The 19,973-nt window shown below is 40.5% G+C and overlaps 1 protein-coding gene across 3 annotated transcripts in view; it reads right to left on the bottom strand.

The window, feature by feature from the left end:
* Window positions 1-19,973, bottom strand: part of sh3pxd2aa (SH3 and PX domains 2Aa) — a 108,881-nt gene that overhangs the window by 66,642 nt on the left and 22,266 nt on the right. For all 3 annotated transcript variants that reach the window (XM_049720764.2, XM_049720765.2, XM_049720766.2), the window contains 3 exons: window positions 14,785-14,860; window positions 13,687-13,763; window positions 7,010-7,101 (listed from right to left, as the gene is read on the bottom strand). In XM_049720764.2, the coding sequence (XP_049576721.1) occupies window positions 7,010-7,101; window positions 13,687-13,763; window positions 14,785-14,860 (245 nt within the window). The remainder of the gene's footprint in view (window positions 1-7,009; window positions 7,102-13,686; window positions 13,764-14,784; window positions 14,861-19,973) is intronic.

The following is a 19,973-nucleotide window of genomic DNA, read 5'->3' as shown; positions in this document are numbered from 1 at the left end:
TTTACAGAACCCAGCCATCCATCGATTAAGGGAGACTAATTTACTAAACCTCTCATCAGTGCCTCTCCCAGGCAGGGGGCCAGAGACAAATACTCGATGCCGACTCATCTTTCTGGCAAGATCACAAGTCCTTGCTATGTTTTTCTTTGTGATCTCTGATTGTCTCATCCTAACATCATTGGAGCCGACGTGTATCACTATGTCCGAGTAGCTCGTGTTGGTGGAAAAGATATGATAAAAAGAAAGCCACTTTTCAACTAAAATGAAAAGTTGATATACAAGGTTTGGGGTATTCAAAACAATTCTATTCACTTGAAATAGATTTCTTATATGAAGAGTGAAACAAGACAAATCCAACAAGAGTTCAAAATAGAAATATTTGAAAGGCTTATGTATGTGAGCAGACACAAAAGGTTATTTGAGAATTTTTGTTTACTTTATGACACACTAATAATGAGCTTCTTTTCTTACACAACAAATACTCCATATATTAAGACAAAATGAATACTAAAACGGATTATACTAATTGAAGTGATTAAACAAAAATGATGCATGTTTATAATAAAATTAGAAACTAACAAACTTGCTGTAAATCAAAACTAACTGCATTTAAAAACCACAAGTCAAAATAAAAGAAAACCGAATTGTTTTTAAAATCCCAAATTATTTAACCTTGACACACATACAATAAAGCTTAATAATGTCCATGGGTGTGATTATGAGTGTGAAAGGTTGTATGTTTGTGTGTGCCCTGCGATTGGCTGGCGACCGCTTCGGAGTGTACCCCGCCCAAAGTTTAAAATAATGGATGGATGGTTTTTTCAAACAGGGCATTCATCTTGAAAGTGACTACAGTGAAGTTTGACTCATTTTCTGTCATGGGTTTAGTTTATTTGGTTTTGATTTGGATACTTTGACTTGTGTTTCTTGTGTTCAATGTCATGTTTTTCTTGTATTCCTCATTTTCAATGTCTCTCTCGTATTTGGTTCCATCTGTTCTTGTTCGCCCGGACCCCTTGTGTCTTCCAATCAGCTGTTTGTATTTAGTTCCCTCCTTTCTGTTCAGTTTTTGTTGTGTCACTGTCATCGGTTCTCTGTGGTGTGAGTTATGCTGTGCTTTGTGCTGTCACATCCAATTTTGTGTTGCTAGTTATTTTGATGCTTAGAGTTTTGACCTCCTGTTTCTTTAGTTTTTTCCTTGTGATCACCTTTGACCAGCTCATGGCCTTGTGGTATGAGTGTCCACTCTGAGACTGGGAGTTCGTGGGTTTGATCCCCGGCCGAGTCATACCAAAAGACTATAAAATGGAAACCGGTGCCTCCCTGCTTGACACTCAGCATTAAGGATTGGGGATGCTGTGAGGAGCTGCGCCCCACAGTCATTATTAGCAATGTACAGCTTCTACTATGGAAGCTCGTCTGAGGACGACCTAACTAACCTAAGTTTGCATAGTCCTCGAACTCTTACCTTGTTGCCACAGTTAAAATCCTTTTTGTTGTTACATTTTTCAGTCATTTTTTATTTAAATTTTGTCAAGCACTTCCTTTTGGAGCACTTTATGTTGAACTTGTTTTCCCTTTTTCCCCTGTTTATTAGTGCTTTGCTTGCTTTTTGGTTTCATTTAAATTAAATATTTTTTATCGTACCACAGCTTCTCTGCATTTGGCGCCTTAATCCCCATCACCTGACACTTCCATGCATCCTGCCGGCATGGACTATATCATCTGCAATTGTACATTTTGTCCAAGTGGTGAATGATTTTAAATTGGCTCCTCCCTGATTCTGGCAGATGACTTGTTTTTTTGGCAATCGCACATTTTGTCCAAGTGGTGAATGATTTTAAATTGGCCACTCCCTAATTCTGTTTTTTTATTTTCAAATCTTTTCATGTCATGAAAATTTTATTTTATACTATTTGTATGGCTTCTTAAGTATCACTGAATGAGTGTATTGTTTACGTCAGTATGTTCTTGTCAGAAAAATGTCCCTAAATTCAGAAGCTACACTTCCATTTGACCTCTATGCCTAAGTTTCACATCTGAACAATAGAGATAATTTTTCAAGTGGGTGCACAGTTGGCCTGTTGTTGAGGTCCCCTCCTTCCGAGGGAATCCCCAATATGCTACTCTATTTGCTCCTCATCAAACCTCCTCGAGGCAGCGATAAAGTGGACACATTTCATCAGCTAAAACACTCTATAACAACTTGGTTCCGCCCGGTTCTTCTCCTCTTGGCAGGTTTATTTTGGTGCCATAACGATTAATTACGATGGGTTTGATGGTGTTCCTTGGGATGATGTAAAGATACGGTTTTTTTGTTTTTGTTTTGTTTTAAACCCAATCCTGACTTCTCAACAACTTTGTCTCTGACTTGTTTGGAGAGTTCCTTGGGGTCTTCATGGCTGTGCTTGGTTAGTAGTGCCTCTTTTGCTTTGGTGCTGTAGCCTCTGAAGCCTTTCAGAAAAGATGGGTGTTAGGCCTGAGTGATTAATCGGCCATCCGATTAAATTGCCAGATTATGGCCCTTCAAACATTGGCCACAGACTGATTGTTTTTACCTTTGTGTTTTAAACATTTACCGTTGTGCCCAAATTACACTGCTGCCATAAATACTACATGTAAATTTACACAGCAACCATTTATTTTTAATACGCCTATTAAATGGTCATCAGTCTTTTTTTCTGGCCTCATACAATTCTTATTGATTGGGCCCTAGTATGTATAAACTGAAAGATCATGTAACTTAGAATGCATACATATAAACTCCATTCGATTTCACAAATTATGTGAGTTGTTCATAGGTAACTGGTTGAAACAAAGTGTTTCAGGGGTTTCATAATAAAAGGGTGAATGATGAATCACATGCCATTTGTTTTTAATTTCTATATAAATTTCTCATTTAGTGTCAAAACACTATTTTGTGCAGACCCATCTAATATAATTCAGATTTGTTTTAAAGTATTTGTTTTAAACCAGACACTATGGCATTGACCAGTTCAGATATCTTTCTTGTTGGGGATCAAAAAACTAAATTGCTGTAACGGCATCGATCCGCCACTGCTCTGATTGAGATGGATCAATAAATGCTTTCATGCAAGAGCACTCACAAACATACCCTCCCAAACACCTTCCATTGGCCTCAAGTCCTGCTGACCACATGCTTTAAGTGTTTAACCCATTCTATGCCATGCTGGACACTCCTTGTACGTTGCGCTATAGTCTCTCAAGTGAGTGTATTGATCCCTCTCAGCAGGGGGGGATGAAAATGCTCATCCATTAAGGTTGAGTCAGTCTGCCGTCTCTCTCTGCTACTTACAGCAGACAGTGCAACAGATAGATGAAGGAGGAGGAAGTGGGGAAAATTGCTTCTGAACTCAACGGTTTTGCTTCTCAATGCTCCTTCTGGAACGAAATAGCGTTGAGATCCGAAGTTCTACTGTACTTTGAATTCACATCCACGCCGTCGGTAAACATGGACAATGGTGTGTTCAACAAATATCTTAAATGCTGAGTCTTGCAATGTTCTTATACAACCGAAAAACGCGAGTTTTTTTTTTTTAATAGCACCCCCAGTTTTCAGTAGAATGGAACTGTGCACTTCTACAGTAGGTCAACTATCACTAGTTGTCATTGGTTTCTCAGATATGCTTTCAATAAGATTAAAGCAAAGTAGGAATAAACAACCAAAAAAGTAACGTGCACCCCATTGCTATTCCCCATACCTCAGCCTAGAGGGCATATTTCCAGTTCTGATAAATCCATCACAATAATTTTCCCATATACAGGGTGATGGGGTTATTCTTTTAAGTTGCAATTAGACATGCACCAGAAAGAGACAGGAGACCAAGAGCACAATGTGAGCCAGCAATACTTGTTGTGAAACAAGGGACAGTGGAGCGCTCAGTGCTCCAAGGACTTTCGAAGTTCCACTTCCCCTGTGCTGCCTTTTATTGCATTTGGCCCGGTAGAAGGCAGTTCCAAGACTCACAATGCCCTACTACATGGAAATAATTGTGTGCGTGTGTGTCCTGACTGTGATAGTGTGTGGCAAAAATGCTGTCTTGCTTTGAGAAGTTACAGCAAGCGTGTATTTTTATATGATAACATTCATCGTCCAATACCTCTAACAAGCTGTCTGTCTGTCTGTCTGTCTGTCTGTCTGTCTGTCTGTCTGTCTGTCTGTCTGTCTGTCTGTCTGTCTGTCTGTCTGTCTGTCTGTCTGTCTGTCTGTCTGTCTGTCTGTCTGTCTATCTATCTATCTATCTACTGCAATTTTCGGACTAAAAGTCGCTCCGGAATATAGGTCGCATTAGCCATAAAATGCACAATAACATATATAAGTCGCTCTGGAGTACAAGTTGCATTTTGGGGGAAATTTATTCGACAAAATCCAACACCAAGAGCAGACATGAACGAGCAACAACAGGCTAAACGATAGTATGCTAACGTGCCACACACAAACGGAGAGCTGAGAACGGGCCTGACGTAACATTCAGAGTTATTCAAATAACTATTACATACATAACACGTTTATAAACCCATCTGTGTCACTCAAATTCATTAAATCCATCAATCGTCCTTTATGGTAACAATGCCGCGTATGCGCCGCGCCGCTGACGTCTAAATATTCTAAATATTCCACAGACCCATATAACGATATATAAACCATATATCAAATAACTATTACATAAACAACAATATTATCAAACCATCTGTGTCACTCCAAATCATTAAATCCATCGATCAAATTCCTCGTCCTTTGTCAACAACGCCGCGCATGCGCCCTAACGTCAGCCTCGTCATTATTCCACAGATAGCGTTAACAAAGTACAAGGAAAGACGTGGGTTTGGTAAACGTCTCTTTATTGAACAAAACAAGAGTTCAACGAGCCAACAAGTACTGAACTGTAACGATAAAAACATATAGAAGTTGCTATACAAAATAAAATATACCAAATAAGTATAACAAATAGTTCACCGCCACACGGCCCCAAGCACCAGCGTGGACTTCCAGGTGTGTGGCGGCGTGGACTTCCATCCCCGGAGGTGGCACTTCCAGCCACGGAGGTGGAAGAGAGCTCCATAGAATAGGACTGGGCGTGCATAAAAGCCATGACCGACCCCCATCCACCGTCCCCGGACAGCCACCCAGCCGAGCGCCGGCCCCCGACTTCTATCCACGGAGGCGAAAGAGAGCTCCGTAGAGTAGGACCGGGCGTGCGTAAAAGCCATAATAGTTTTTCAAACCTTCTGTGTCACTCCAAATCCTTAAATCCTTCAAAATCTTCGTCCTCCGTGTCACTTAGAAACAAAGCCGCTAATGATGCCGGTAGTACGTGGGGCCCTTCGTCATCTTTGTCATCCCGTGATCAATCTTTGTCCTTTTTGTAAACAACCGCGCGCCACGCCGCGCCGCGCTGATGACGTCACTTGAAATTCAAATTACAGTAATCCCTTGCTACATCGCGGTTCTTTTGGGGGGGAAAAAATTCACGTATAAGTCGCTCCTTATACTGTAAGGTCGCCCCCCCCCACCCAAACTATGAAAAAAAAACGCGACTGATAGTCCGAAAATTACGGTATATTTATATATATATATATATATATATAGTATATATATATATATATATATATATATAGTATAAAAAATGTTCTTGTTATGCATCATTCAAAGGCATTCATTCATTAACACTGGACAATATGTAAAACAATAGTATGTGAAACTTCAATATTATCATTTTAGTCTGAGCACTGACAAAAAAAGTCAATCAAAAAGTGAGCAGGATGAAATCCCATACAGTTAATTTGTATGAACTACTATGATCCCTTTAGTGATCCTAAAATGTCTTTAGTACAGACACTAAAAGCATGCATAATCAAATTCATTTGAATAAAAAACACCAACGTCTTGATGAACAACTTCTGTCTGACAAACAAATTACTTTGTGAGGAGAGCGCACGCACGCACTATTGATGCACCAAATATTTAATATCCCTCACAACTCCTGACATGATTAATGTGATTTCTAAAGCACCAAATTAAAATAGCATAAACCGGGCTCCTCGGCAACAGTGAGGGAATTTTATTTATAGAGGGGCAGAAAAAAGGATTAACGAGATGAAAGAGTAACAGTGAATCGAGATTTAAAAAACTGCATGGCCGGTGAGGAAAAGGAAGCTGTTGGTGAAAGCTAGATTGCCCATTGCTGGTAGTGTTTGTAACCTTGAGACATGACATCAATTAAACATAACTGAGCATGAAGCTGAGCTACAGCAGTGCTTAAGAATTGTATGAGTCCACCGCCTAAAGACACAACTGTCCTAAATTAAACAGGTAAAATGTTGAGCGCTCACTAAAATGGAAATTAAACAGTTTTTGGGGAAGTTAAAATAATTCAGTTTGTTATGCGCCCACCATTTTTATGATGGGTGGTGTAAATAATTTGTTTATGCGTACAGAGAATGACAGGGGGACTGGGAGAGAATATCTATTATGCTTTGGAGGTAGGTAGGGGAGAGAACTCAAAAGGCCAATAGGACATAGGCTTAACAAGAATACTTGGCTAGAGTGCCTGGAGTGGATACAGGAACATTTTATAAATTAGCAGTGTGATAGTGGCATTCAAGTTGGGAGAGGAGAGAGTGACCAATTAAAAGCTACCCAAAGGGCCTGCCGCCTGCTATTATAAATGCCTTACACTTTCATTTCCCTCAACTCTTCCCCCCCTCACCCATTACACATCATTTAATGAGCTTGTAAGAAATCTGAGGAGTAAAAGCTGATACGATAATGGACTAAAGTCAAAATGCTGGATGAATCCATCAACTGACCTAATTGGTTTGCTGAGCATGTATTTACTGTGAGTAACGTATGTACAAATTGTACTGTGTGCATCCATGCAGACTTGAATCAATGTAGAATTTCACTTTAATGAAGGATAATCCCCAAATAGAAGATTTTTACTGCGACTTTAGCCAAAAAACATTACGAAAATTCATTAACACTCACTCCACAGGGGGGTTGAGATCTTCAGCTTTTGTTTCAAAGAACCGTAGCACCTCTTCACTCTGGGAGATGTGAGGGGGGAGTCGCACAAGTGCCTAAACAGAAAAGGATTACAATAAGTAATGTAGTATTATTCAATTGAAAGAGTACATTAGAACATATAACCTGTGCAACATTCCAAGAAAATAATATCCCATTACTGGTGAGCTTTTTTTTTTTTTTACATACAGATGACTCCTGTTCTGGGGACTGCAACTTAAGGTACTTAACATAGAAAATGACACAATGAAGATGGTACATTTTGCAACAAGATACTGATGATACTGTGAGGCTTTTATTTTGAAATTGGCCCTTACAAAACATTGACGCTGCGAGAAATAAAGTAAACACTGCGAGTTACCACAGTTTTGCTTGCTATTAGCTGGCTCAATAGTAACTAGATCTGACCAACATGTCGCTTGTTGTTGCTCAATATTCATTAACTCTGTCTGCATTTGTTAGTAAATGAAGCAGGCAGAAGGGCTGATATTCGCATTCTCACGTGTTGGCACACTCATGAGATGGGGAAAGAAAAAATTAGCTACCCAATATTTTATTACCGGCTCTACGTGAAATTTGATGTGTTTCTCACATATCTGCTGCAAAAACAAATTAGTGAACAGTTGATTATGGCACAGTGAACAGTTGATTATGGCACTACCTGTCAATATGTAACCATTTCTTTTGCTGTTTAGACATTGAATTACCGTATTTGCCGGTGTACAGGTCGACTCGGTGTATAAGTCGACCCCCTAAAATTCGACGGAAATTTACGATTTTATGATATATCCTTTGTATAAGTCGAGCTCAATTGTTGCATTATATTAAACTTCAAAATTCAATATGCGAAATTTATTGACGAAATGTGTTCAAATTCCGGGAGGCCGTGCGCATGCGGCTGTTTATAAGCACCGCGGAGGAGATCGCGGCCGGCGAGCTCGCGCACGCCGCCCGGCACCAACGGGAGGCCGGAAATAGCTCCAAGCCGAGCGGATCGGCACTTTATAAGCACCGCGGAGGAGATCGCGGCCGGCGAGCTCGCGCACGCCGCCCGGCACCAACGGGAGGTCGGAAATAGCTCCAAGCCGAGCGGATCGGCACTTTATAAGCACCGCGGAGGAGATCGCGGCCGGCGAGCTCGCGCACGCCGCCCGGCACCAACGGGAGGCCGGAAATAGCTCCAAGCCGAGCGGATCGGCACTTTATAAGCACCGCGCAGGAGATCGCGGCCGGCGAGCTCGCGCACGCCGCCCGGCACCAACGGGAGGTCGGAAATAGCTCCAAGCCGAGCGGATCGGCACTTTATAAGCACCGCGCAGGAGATCGCGGCCGGCGAGCTCGCGCACGCCGCCCGGCACCAACGGGAGGTCGGAAATAGCTCCAAGCCGAGCGGATCGGCACTTTATAAGCACCGCGGAGGAGATCGCGGCCGGCGAGCTCGCGCACGCCGCCCGGCACCAACGGGAGGCCGGAAATAGCTCCAAGCCGAGCGGATCGGCACTTTATAAGCACCGCGGAGGAGATCGCGGCCGGCGAGCTCGCGCACGCCGCCCGGCACCAACGGGAGGTCGGAAATAGCTCCAAGCCGAGCGGATCGGCACTTTATAAGCACCGCGGAGGAGATCGCGGCCGGCGAGCTCGCGCACGCCGCCCGGCACCAACGGGAGGTCGGAAATAGCTCCAAGCCGAGCGGATCGGCACTTTATAAGCACCGCGGAGGAGATCGCGGCCGGCGAGCTCGCGCACGCCGCCCGGCACCAACGGGAGGCCGGAAATAGCTCCAAGCCGAGCGGATCGGCACTTTATAAGCACCGCGCAGGAGATCGCGGCGCCTCATTGGACTTCCAGCGGGCCGCGCACTCGCGCACGCCGCCCGGTTCAAATTTTCTAAGTGCAACGCACAATGAGATGCATGAGAAACGGCCTTGGTTACCATCACATTTGAAGCGATAAATACGAAGTTAAATTTTATGACTCGGTGTATAAGTCGAGGTCGATTTTTTTCGGTCGATTTTGGATCGAAAAAGGTCGACCAATACACCGGCAAATACGGTACTCTGATCCACTTGTGCGGCTACTAGTACATGTGGATTTAAAGATCTTAACTCCTTTAGTCCAATTGCAGTCTGCAGTTAAACTTTTTAAAGTTGCATAGATTATTTTTGTTTAAGATCTATGCAACTGTTGGGTTCCATGTTCACTATTAATATGGCAATTATACAATGACAGCATCCCACTACAATTTAAACAGTTGGGGCTCATAAATTCTTCATCGAATACGTTTTTGAAACGGTTCCAACCTAAGTATATTTACTGCATTTTGAAAGCATTTACATTAGTACAAATGATCAAGCGCCGCTCGTTTGTTAATGAATTAACATTTCATACTCAAATCACATGCCGCCTCTTTCCTTATAGGGGAACTTAAGATTGTTAACAGTATGTCACAGTATATGCCATGAATAAAATATTTAAGTCGACATATTGCTCCATCTTTTGATCAGTGTGATTGTCTTAATAAATTCACTGATCTGCCCCCAAAATCCTGATCATGAGGTCTATTAAATACAGTATACCAAAAGTTTTGACATCTTGGATTTAGCTCCACGGAGGTTCATTCACAGTCAACAGCTTAAAAAATAAATAAATAAATAAATAAATAAATAAATAAATAAATGGGGGGGGGGGGAAATGTATCTTAATTCTCAATCACCTTACACATTTGCCACTAATATCATAGTGCACATTCACTGGTGATACCAAACCACAGGAGGAGATCATATTTCACTGTCACCATCTATATTTAATGGTCTAGCGGTTCCAAAAAAGATGTGGCACATGGCATGCGGCGTTGTACATTAAAACTAAGATAAGCAACCATCTGTGTGCTGTATGCAGAATGTTGAATCCTTGTTCTGACCTGACCAACATTCCTAATGTATTCATAGGGTGCTGTAATATTTAGAGTCTTAAGGTTTTGATTGAAGAGCTACTATCTTGCTGTGTACCTAAGGCTGGATGGACTCAACATCCCACAATCTCCAGAGAGCAGATGCTTTGAGAACACTGGGTAATTACTCTTCCTCTCTGTTGTTTGCCTCGTGAACAGGATGTAGGAAGGAAACAGCTTGACACGCCAGTAGTGGGAGAAAAAAAAAACAGGCTCGCTATAGCAACTGTAAACATTACAGTGCTTCAGGTTATTTGGGTATGAGTAAGGCACTCTAATAAAGCCAAAGAGGAGAGAACCGTTTTTGTATCATTGTTTTGTTTTATCAGTATGCATCTGATTGCTTTTCAGTTTGGTTTATTTTGTAATCACTACACATCACATTAAAGCTGTTACTGTAGCTTGTGTTTCAAGAAATCAAGCCTATAAGGAAACAGGAAGGAACCAGCAGGGGTCTAAATCAGGCATAAATGTGAAGAATAAGGGAAAAAAGGAAGGTGAGAGGACATTTTCACCCCAATGTATACATCCTTAAGTGGAATTCTTTCATTTTAATTCATTTGAAAGGGAGCTGGGTATGTTAGCGTGATCATTTATTTATAAATATGAAAAAAACAACAACAACAGCTGTCTACTATATTGTCGAAACAATCTATGTTTACATTGTACTTGTATTGGCAAATAACCACCGGGTACCGTATCCACATTTGGAATACCGTAATTGCCGGACTATAAACCGCACCGGATTATAAGCCGCACCAGCTAAAATTCAGGGATATTTCTTTTTTTTTCTTACATAAGCCGCACTGGACTATAAGCCGCACTTGCACACGAGTTTTTTTACAAAGAAAGACAGTACATAGCCTTTTTAACGTTTTAATAACATACTTGAACATGTCTTTCTAAACATTGCCTGTGACGCAGCAGTAGTACCGCAGCAACGCGGAAGTGTGCACGCGAGTTATTAGCAAAGAAAGACTGGACACAGAAAGTTTTTTTTAAAGCTTTAATAACATACCTTAACATTTCTTTCCAAACACTGCCTGTGACGCGGCAGTAATACCACAACACGGAATTAACACAGCAAAGTCACTGAGACGTGGCGGTAATGGCGGCGGTTACACAGCAGCAACACGGTAGCACAGCACGAACAGGGCTGGTTAAAAAAAACATACCAGTAAAAGTACAAAAAGAGCCGTCTTCATCTTCCTCCTGTGCACTGAAACCAAGTCTTCCTCCTTAGTGTCCGATTGGAATAGCGTTAGATATCCTTAGCCTCACACTTTCTCAGTTTCTCTTTCGTCGTCGGTTTTATGCATTTCTTCGAGTGTGAAGAGATTCTGTTCATGCTAATCTTATTCATGCACGAAGCGCTACATTATATTAAACTAGCGAGCGACACGTATAGCTTAAAAGCGGCATCATATTCATTTATTTTATCCCCCATAATGACGATTTGTGTATAAAAGCTTCCTGTCTTTGTGTGAATGTGGGTGTGTGCGTGATGCGCGAGACGATCACGTCTTCTTCGGCGCATTATCTCTTCTTCGTCTGTCTCGCTCTTGCTTCCTGCTAGAGCGCCCCCTGGAGAGCGGAGGCCCTAAAAATCCATAAGTACGCTCCAGAGTAGACACAAGATAATGTCATCAACATCGACTGCCTTTGGCTTAAAAGCTGCATCATATGCATTTATTTTGTCCCCCATGATGACGGTTTGTGTATAAAGGCTTCCTTTCAGTAATGTCCGTCTTGATCGCGTGATGCGCGAAATGTAAACAAAAACTAGCACGTCTTCTTCGGCGCATTATCTCTTCGTCGCCTGTCTCGCTCTTGCTTCCGGCTAGAGCGCCCCCTGGAGACCGGAGGCCGTAAAAATCCATAAGTACGCTCCAGAGTAGAGACAAGATAATGTCATCAACATCGACTGCCTTTGGCTTAAAAGCGGCATCATATGCATTTCTTTTGTCCCCCATGATGACGGTTTGTGTATAAAGGCTTCCTTTCGGTAATATCCGTCTTGATCGCGTGATGCGCGAAATGTAAACAAAAACTAGCACGTCTTCTTCGGCGCATTGTCTCTTCTTCGCCTGTCTCGCTCTTGCTTCTTGCTAGAGCGCCTCCTGGAGGCCGGAGGCCGTAAAAATCCATAAGTACGCCGCGCCGCCGTTTAAGGTTCAAAGTAACCTTCTGAATAAAATGCATTAAAAGTTCACATTCATTACAACCTGTTTTTGGTGAGCAAAATGTCAGAAGAATTGAATTTAAATGCTGATTGATTGGGTTTTAATACAATGCAGATTACTTCACCGGTTTCTTTTATATCAAACAAGTTGTTAACAAACAACTTGTTTGATTTAAAAGAAACCAGTGAAGTGATTAAAAAAAGGAAAAACAAGATGAACTTAGTACAATTACAATGCAGATTGTCCAAACAGCGCCACTGCTTTGTGTAATCTCTGAGTGATATGGCAGAGTAAGAGAAAGGGTTTAGAGCACAGGTGTCAAACTCAAGGCCCGGGGGCCAGATACGGCCCACCACATCATTCTATGTGGCCCGCGAAGACAAATTGTGCATCAAATTCGTGTGTCATTACTAGAATTGCAAATTGTCTTCACTTTTAATAATAGCTTTTTTAAAAAATATTTGACCAGTTTTTACTCGTCTGATTTGAAAACGAGTTATTTGTCAGTTTGTTTTGTAGCTTTTACTGTATATAATAGTGTTAAGAGTAAAAGTGATCAAGTCATCACAAAAATCACGAAAAAAATCTTATATAAGCCGCACCTGACTATAAGCCGCAGGGTCCAAAATTTTGGAAAAAAGTCGCGGCTTATAGTCCGGCAATTACGGTAAGCGTGGTTTTGATCTGAAGATATGCGACCGAATCCAAGATCAAGGCTGGATTTACACTGTATGGATTAGGAGGTACAATTATGATTTTGTTCTCTTAACTGGAAATATTTGTAAATGCATCATGGTAACAAGATAAAAAAGGAGCATGAAAAAACACAACAAACACACAGTAAATCTAAGGCTATGTTTAAAGTATTTTCAACAATTTATTTTCCCCTATTTAAATTTGAATAAGTTCGCTTTCAACAACCATTTAAACTTGAAATATACAGCCAAACTTAGTGTTGCTCCTGTTTCGTTTTTTTTTTTTTTTTTTTTTTGGGGGTTTGTTACCGTAAATCATAGCATGCATGCGCCCTATAATGCAACCTGTGTGTGGGTTAAGTACAGAATAGCCCCCGCAATTGAGTCTGCGCTTTATAACTCAAATCGCATAATGGTGCAGAAAGTACGGTAAATGGTATCTAATTTAATGTTTGTTTTATTCATGCTTTATTGATTACTTTTGTCATGTCACTGCCTCGTGTTGTCGATTGTGAAGCTATTTCATGTGTTCTGTCAGTGTAAACATAGCTATATTGAATATGTGTCACTTGAAATGCACGTGTTTATAAAAAAAAAAAAAAGAGTTGAATGAGTGTTCCCAGCACAATGTCAAAGAAAGAAATCATACTTGCTGTTAGAGTCCCATGACTATAACTGTGTCCAAATCACATATCCTATATCTGAACCATGTGAAAGGAGAACAGGGCCGTGACCTTTGACCTTAAACAGACTGTTGATACTCCCCAGAGTCCGTTGGGGAACTGAAGGATGTTTACAATAAGGTTTCTTTACCCTGCAGTAGTCATCAATGAAACGCAGTCGCTTCATGGCCACATCTCGCACATGACTCCTTCGGAAGAGAATTTTGCCTGTATGACAGCAAAGGGAGCAGATGAGTGTGTTTAAAAAAAAAAAAAAAAAAGACATTTTAACCAAGGAAAAAGAAACGTTTAGATAAATGATCAACCACTCGCTCCCCAAAACTAAGAGTAAATAACATCAAATTTGGCTGAGTGGACGGTTTGACATGCATGTAAAACTCTGGTCCACCAGCAGATGTCAGCAAGGTTTGGCTCTGTGCCCTTATGATCACAGCAATAGTCACTCCAGTATGAATACAACATACAACAGTTAAACGTTTCAAAAATGGCATCAGTTTGGGCTCGACAACATTTATTCCGAACACTGCATAATTATATATAAGCATAAAACATGTCATGGAACTGAAAACGAACTGTAATTGATGCCATGACTGAGATCCAGTTGATTGTAGGCTTTATTAATACAGAAAAAGAATCCCTCAAAGGAGGAGGATAGCTTGAACGAAGATGGAAAGAATTTAGTTAACGTTACGTCTTGACGCATGGCTTTAAACAGAGTGTTTGCTAAAACACGGGCCCAATTTAGTCATCAATTCCATAAAGAAATCAACATAATCAACTTGTGGTAGTATACTATGCAGACACACCCAACGCAATACATTAGCGTGATAAGCAAAGCCACTAAACACTCAAGAGCCACAAGCATCATATTGATCACTGCCACTCTCCCGTGGGCTAGCATGAGCCTGAATTGTCAGGCGGTGACTTACAACAGAAAAGACAAGCATGTGCGGCGTGCCCTGGATCAATGCAAGGATGTGTACACATTAAACGAGGCATACATTCATAACCAGACATTTGGTAAGTGAGCCTAAAAAATATGAATTCTCAAGACAGGGCAGGGATACAAACACATTTGAGATTAAAACGTCATGGATTGCATCCTGTCAGCAGTAATTCAGATCTACACATGTGCAGAGCAAACACACATCAGCGCATGGCTCACATTGTCGCACTGCGCATACATTATTAATATCGGAGTCTTTTCCAGAGAGCAGGTTATTATTACCTGGGAGAAATGGGATAATCCTCTTCTTTGGATCTTTTTGCCCGCCCTCAATTGGAAACTTGTCAAGTATTTGCATCTATGAGAAAGAAAACAAGAGACATTTTGGTGAAATAACAGATAAACAGATAAAGTTTAGCATAACTAGTACAATCTGCAGTGCTATTACATGTAGGATTATGATCACTGAAAAGAGAGGAATGTCTATTTACAAATATGTAAGAATGTCAGCTAGCAGTAATGATGAACATTAAGTATAAAACCAAAGGGTTTCTCATTATGATTTTAAATGCAGTTTTATATCAAACAAATCAAATCTATATTTTTTTCATAGCAGCCAAGTATCCAAGATTGATGTGCAACTGTAACTTTACATCATTTAATCCTATGCACAACTAATTCATTTTCGTGTACCATTAAATAAGCTTGACAGTAGTGGTATTAAATCTTCTTTAACTGTGGAGCATGACAAATACTCATTTGAAGTCCATGCCTGTGTTTTTCCACGTAATTGGAGCAGCACTGGCAAAGGGAGAAATACCAGACGTTTGTGGGAGTTAAACAAGCTGTCATTTAATCAAAATGCTCAGCAACACGAACATGGTGTGAGAAGTGCTGACGCCGAAGTTAGAGGCTGAGTGAGAAAGACAGAAAATGGCAAGTGACAAGGGACAAAAAAGATACCTTTGAGGTCAGTGGGTCCAAATGAGTGAGTGAGATTTTATAGTGTTTACAGTTCTTTAGCACACAAATAAGTCAATCAACTGAGGCATGATTAGCGGGACACTAAAGGAAAAAAGAGGAGCAACACTAAGGGCAAATAATGACTATAATTAAAGCGCAAAAAACATGAATGTGCCATTTGCATTTTTTGTATGAAAATTATGACATGCTTTTACCTTATTCAAAATGTGAAATTTGGTCTATTTTTTCAACAGTGCTGAAAATACTTTGCTTAGAATTAAAAATGCTTAGAATTAACATCTCATGAAACTGGTGTCTTGCTCTTTAGTTCAATGCTGCTCCTGCAGTTTCCCCATGCTGATCTGTCGCTGATGCCACAGTTTAGCATAGGGGTTTCAAACTCATTTTTGTTGCGGGCCATTATAACAGTTTGACACCTGTGATTTTAGTGCATTGATAACACACAAAACTGCTGCAGCTTTTTGTACTTAGTGTCTGAAATTAGTAAAGGCAAAAATGACACGGGAAAACTATTGACTATGGTACAATAGTACCATGTATGTAAAACTCATGACCTCCAAATCATGATGTGGATAAAACTGTTTTTTTAACATGTTCTTGACCCACCTAGCTGGACCGCTATAATAATGCAATCTTGCTAGCTTTTTTTAATTTTCTTGAAATTGTGTTTCACTGATCTTTCATTATCACATTGTTTACCTTGCTATGGAATTCCCCCCAACTCTAGGAGGTAAGAATGAAAGCGGTCCGTCTAAATATATTACTGTTTGGGTATCAAGACAAGTGCCGCAGGTAGCATGGGACAGTAGATCCTGATGAATAAGCTTCAAGAAATAAATAACTACTAAATGAGCTGCTAATTTGAATCATCTCCAGCATGATTTAGTTTAAACTATATTGCCATATAGTTTTGATGGCAATTCTGCCAGGTGGGCGCTCTTATTTTCTCCGTCACGTGTTGGTTATGCTCGTACTCCTTATAAAGCTTGACAGGTCAGTTATTGGCCCACGTCAGCTCATATCAACTGAATTTTGAAAAAATCATCTTTTTCCTAAAATCCATGACATCTCAGTGGCACACTACGTCCTCCCTTCCTCTATTACTTGAAATATTTGGCCAATTATTCAAAATAATCAAAGTCAGCAAGTTCAAGCTTGTCCTCTACACAGTATCCTGCCACAGTGGACAGATTTCTAGCATGAAAAGAAATCCTTGCAAGCAGCCAGGCATCACGCGATCATGGAAAAAAACAGGTGCGACTATTTAGATCTGGTCATAAACTGATAGGAGAGACATTTAATATGCACAGCCACAAAGTTTTTACTTGACAACAAACACAACATGAGTAGTTCATTAACAAGCATTAGTACACGTGGTGATTTATTATCATCATCAGCAATCCAAAATTTGATGACAGAAAAGACACACGCTTGCCAAATCATTGCTCCACTTCGAAGAACCTAACTTGACTGTCTCCTTGGTAACCAGCACAGTGAGGTTGCGAGGAAGAGTTGTGAAAGGATGTGATTGGAGGATGATGCAGAGCTCTGGACCACTGATGAAAATGTTGGTAGTCAGGTGTAAAAAAAAAAGAAAACAGGAGGAATCCTTAAGGCTCTTTTATCTCTTATCAGACACTACATGTGAGATCACCAGTGTTTAATGTACGTACATGTATGTGTCCGTTTGCTGATAATTGTGCAGTCATTAGGATTCAAGTGCTAGAATAATGAAGTCAAACACAAACAGTAGTTTTTAATTGGTCTTGACACTAGTGCCATGTATAATAACAAGCTCCTTGCGATTTATTTTGACTGTGATCAAATCTGATGATATCCTGGGTGAGGATACGTTAAACAATCAGACCATATATTTAGTTGCAAAACATACTGGCAATCATCATTGAATATGGAAATTCTAAAAATATTTCACAATGATCAAATTCCTCTCACTATTTCCAAAGTAACACCATTTACCATTTTATCACATTCATTTGATGAAACTTGTAAGTTGTATATTAATAGTGAACTAAAACTATACCATAAATTAACTAAAAAGTGCATATTGATACAGTGAAATCAAACCATGTAGACATGAACACAAGTGCTGGACTCTTCATAGAGTGAGACAAACAGCAGCTCCTTGTTCATCCCATGCACATGCGCTAAGAATAGAGCAGCCATATAAGGACCTGTGAAAGTCTGTTGCCATCAATTCAGGGATACCGCACAGTCCTTTGGCAGCAGATTGATTCCTTGAGTTCCTGTTGGTGGTCATGTGATCACAAGGGTTTACCCCGGGCTTAAATGGGATGGAAATAAACACACAAGTGTTCAAACGCTGGAACAACTCATGACCAGCATGACATGGCACCCATGTGATTTTCAAAAGGAGAACAGCTACACACCCATACTTGCGAGGCAGGGCATGGCATAAGGAAGTAATTTCTTTGGCTGTTAGCAGATACGGTACACGGTTAATGATAAACCAGTGCTGTTCCCCACACTATCAAGCCCTTTAATCAGAAACAACATTATATTATTAAAAGGAAAGCTTTCATTTACAGGCATAGGATTATATGGAATAAATTCCCAGACAATTTGTTGGCTTGTGTACACTTAAGAAAATGTTATGCTTTCAAAAACATCTCTACTAGTTTGTGCCACACCACATTTAATAGCAATGAACAGGCAAGCACTGAATATGTGCAGCTGTCAACGGTAAAAACTGCAAGGGAAAGGATAACATATTTGACCCCATACTCAACAATGACCCATGTCACACATGTCAAACTCAAGGCCCGGGGACCAGGTCCGGCACGCCACATCATATTATGTGGCCCGTAAAGGCAAATCATGTGTCAAACTCAATGTTTTTTTGTTAAAATACCAAAATTGTGAATTGTCTTCCTTTTAATAACAGTGAGCTATTGCAACAATCTTTTCTTGGAATCCCACTTTCAAAATAAATTAGGAAAATTGTTTAATTTTACTAGATTCTGTTGGATGTGATAATATGAGTGTCCATCCTTTTCTATTCAAATCATGAATGGCCCCACGAGGGAAACCATAACCACAATGTGGCCCGCAACAAAAATGAGTTTGACACTCCTAATCAACGTTAACAGTCGCTACAATTTGTTTTAAGACAATTACCAAGAATATCAGGAAGGTATGGCTGGAAGAGGCTACTCAAACATATAACAGATGGATAATTCTAAAATAATCAACTGCGTTTTATCTTTCTTGTGGGAGGTTCTCGGTGGTTGGAGACAGTCATCTAAAAATATGAGCCCTGTCCTAGAGACGTCAACACTGAAGGGTGTTGTGTCCCGTCTGGTGATTCTGGCTTTCAATAATTTCAAAAGACAACAGGTGCAGCAAAGTTACATCTGTTCTCAACTCCTCACTTGTCACTCACAATCCAAGGCTGAGCATTTTGTGACATATGGAATCTGGGGACAGGCTTCAACTGGAAAAGATCCGTCATAGAATTACCCCGGGGCTGATTCCAGCTCAAGTTAAAACCAGCAGATGGTATTTGAAGCCATATGGTTGTGGAAAACAGATGAGGAAAAAAAAACAAAAAAAAACCCGGAAATTTTAGACAGCAACACAACTTCTAACTCAGTGTTCCTTAGTCACAAAATGTTTCTTTTATATTTAAGTAGGTGCCTGACTAAGAATCATTTGAAGGGAAAATGTATCACTGAAAGGAATTTTCCATTTGAAGCATTACCACTTAAATTAATCAGACATGTTTGTGGAAGTTAGCTGGCAATTTGCCAAAAACAAAAATGTATCATCTCTGAGGTACACATTCACATTACAATCCCCCTAGCTTTCAATCGTTCACTGAACGGTACAAACAGTCACAAATACATAATGGCAACATTACACTTGTCAGTCTGACTAACTCCAAAATCCTTGTCACACAATAGGCCACACCCCATTAATGACACACCGACCCATAAATGTAATACATACAGAACTAAGATTTAAACCTTTTAAAACAACTGTCTTTCCATACTTCTCAGACAGTAGGTATATCAAGGATCAATATTTTGTGCCCAGACATTTACAAAGTGAAACCAAATCCAGCCAGCCACTATGACAGAAGAAGAAAATTGTCAAATGTAGTTCTCCATTATTTTAACGACCCAAAATGGTGAAGCCAGGATACAATGTTCAGTGAGGTCCTTATACATTTAATACTTTTAATTTAAAAACCAATGGTCACCGTAGCTATATCATCTGTATCTATTCCACGCTACTCTCTGAGCATGTCCACCATAGAGAGCGTGGATGCCACTTCTTCCTCCAGTGCAGTTAAATTAAGTGAAGACACTGGTGGGCACGCTCTCGTCACTTGTGGTACGCAGAGATTTTGTTTTTCACTGAGCGTGTAATTCTTTCCATTTGTCCTTCAGCGCAGTGACAGTACGTACATATGAATCTTTCCATGGTAGCAGCATTTCTGGCAATTT

Source organism: Syngnathus scovelli, chromosome 5, assembly GCF_024217435.2.
Source record: "Syngnathus scovelli strain Florida chromosome 5, RoL_Ssco_1.2, whole genome shotgun sequence".
NCBI classification, from domain to species: domain Eukaryota; kingdom Metazoa; phylum Chordata; class Actinopteri; order Syngnathiformes; family Syngnathidae; genus Syngnathus; species Syngnathus scovelli.
Note: the sequence above shows the minus strand (reverse complement) of the source record. Positions and strands in the feature narration are given on the sequence as shown.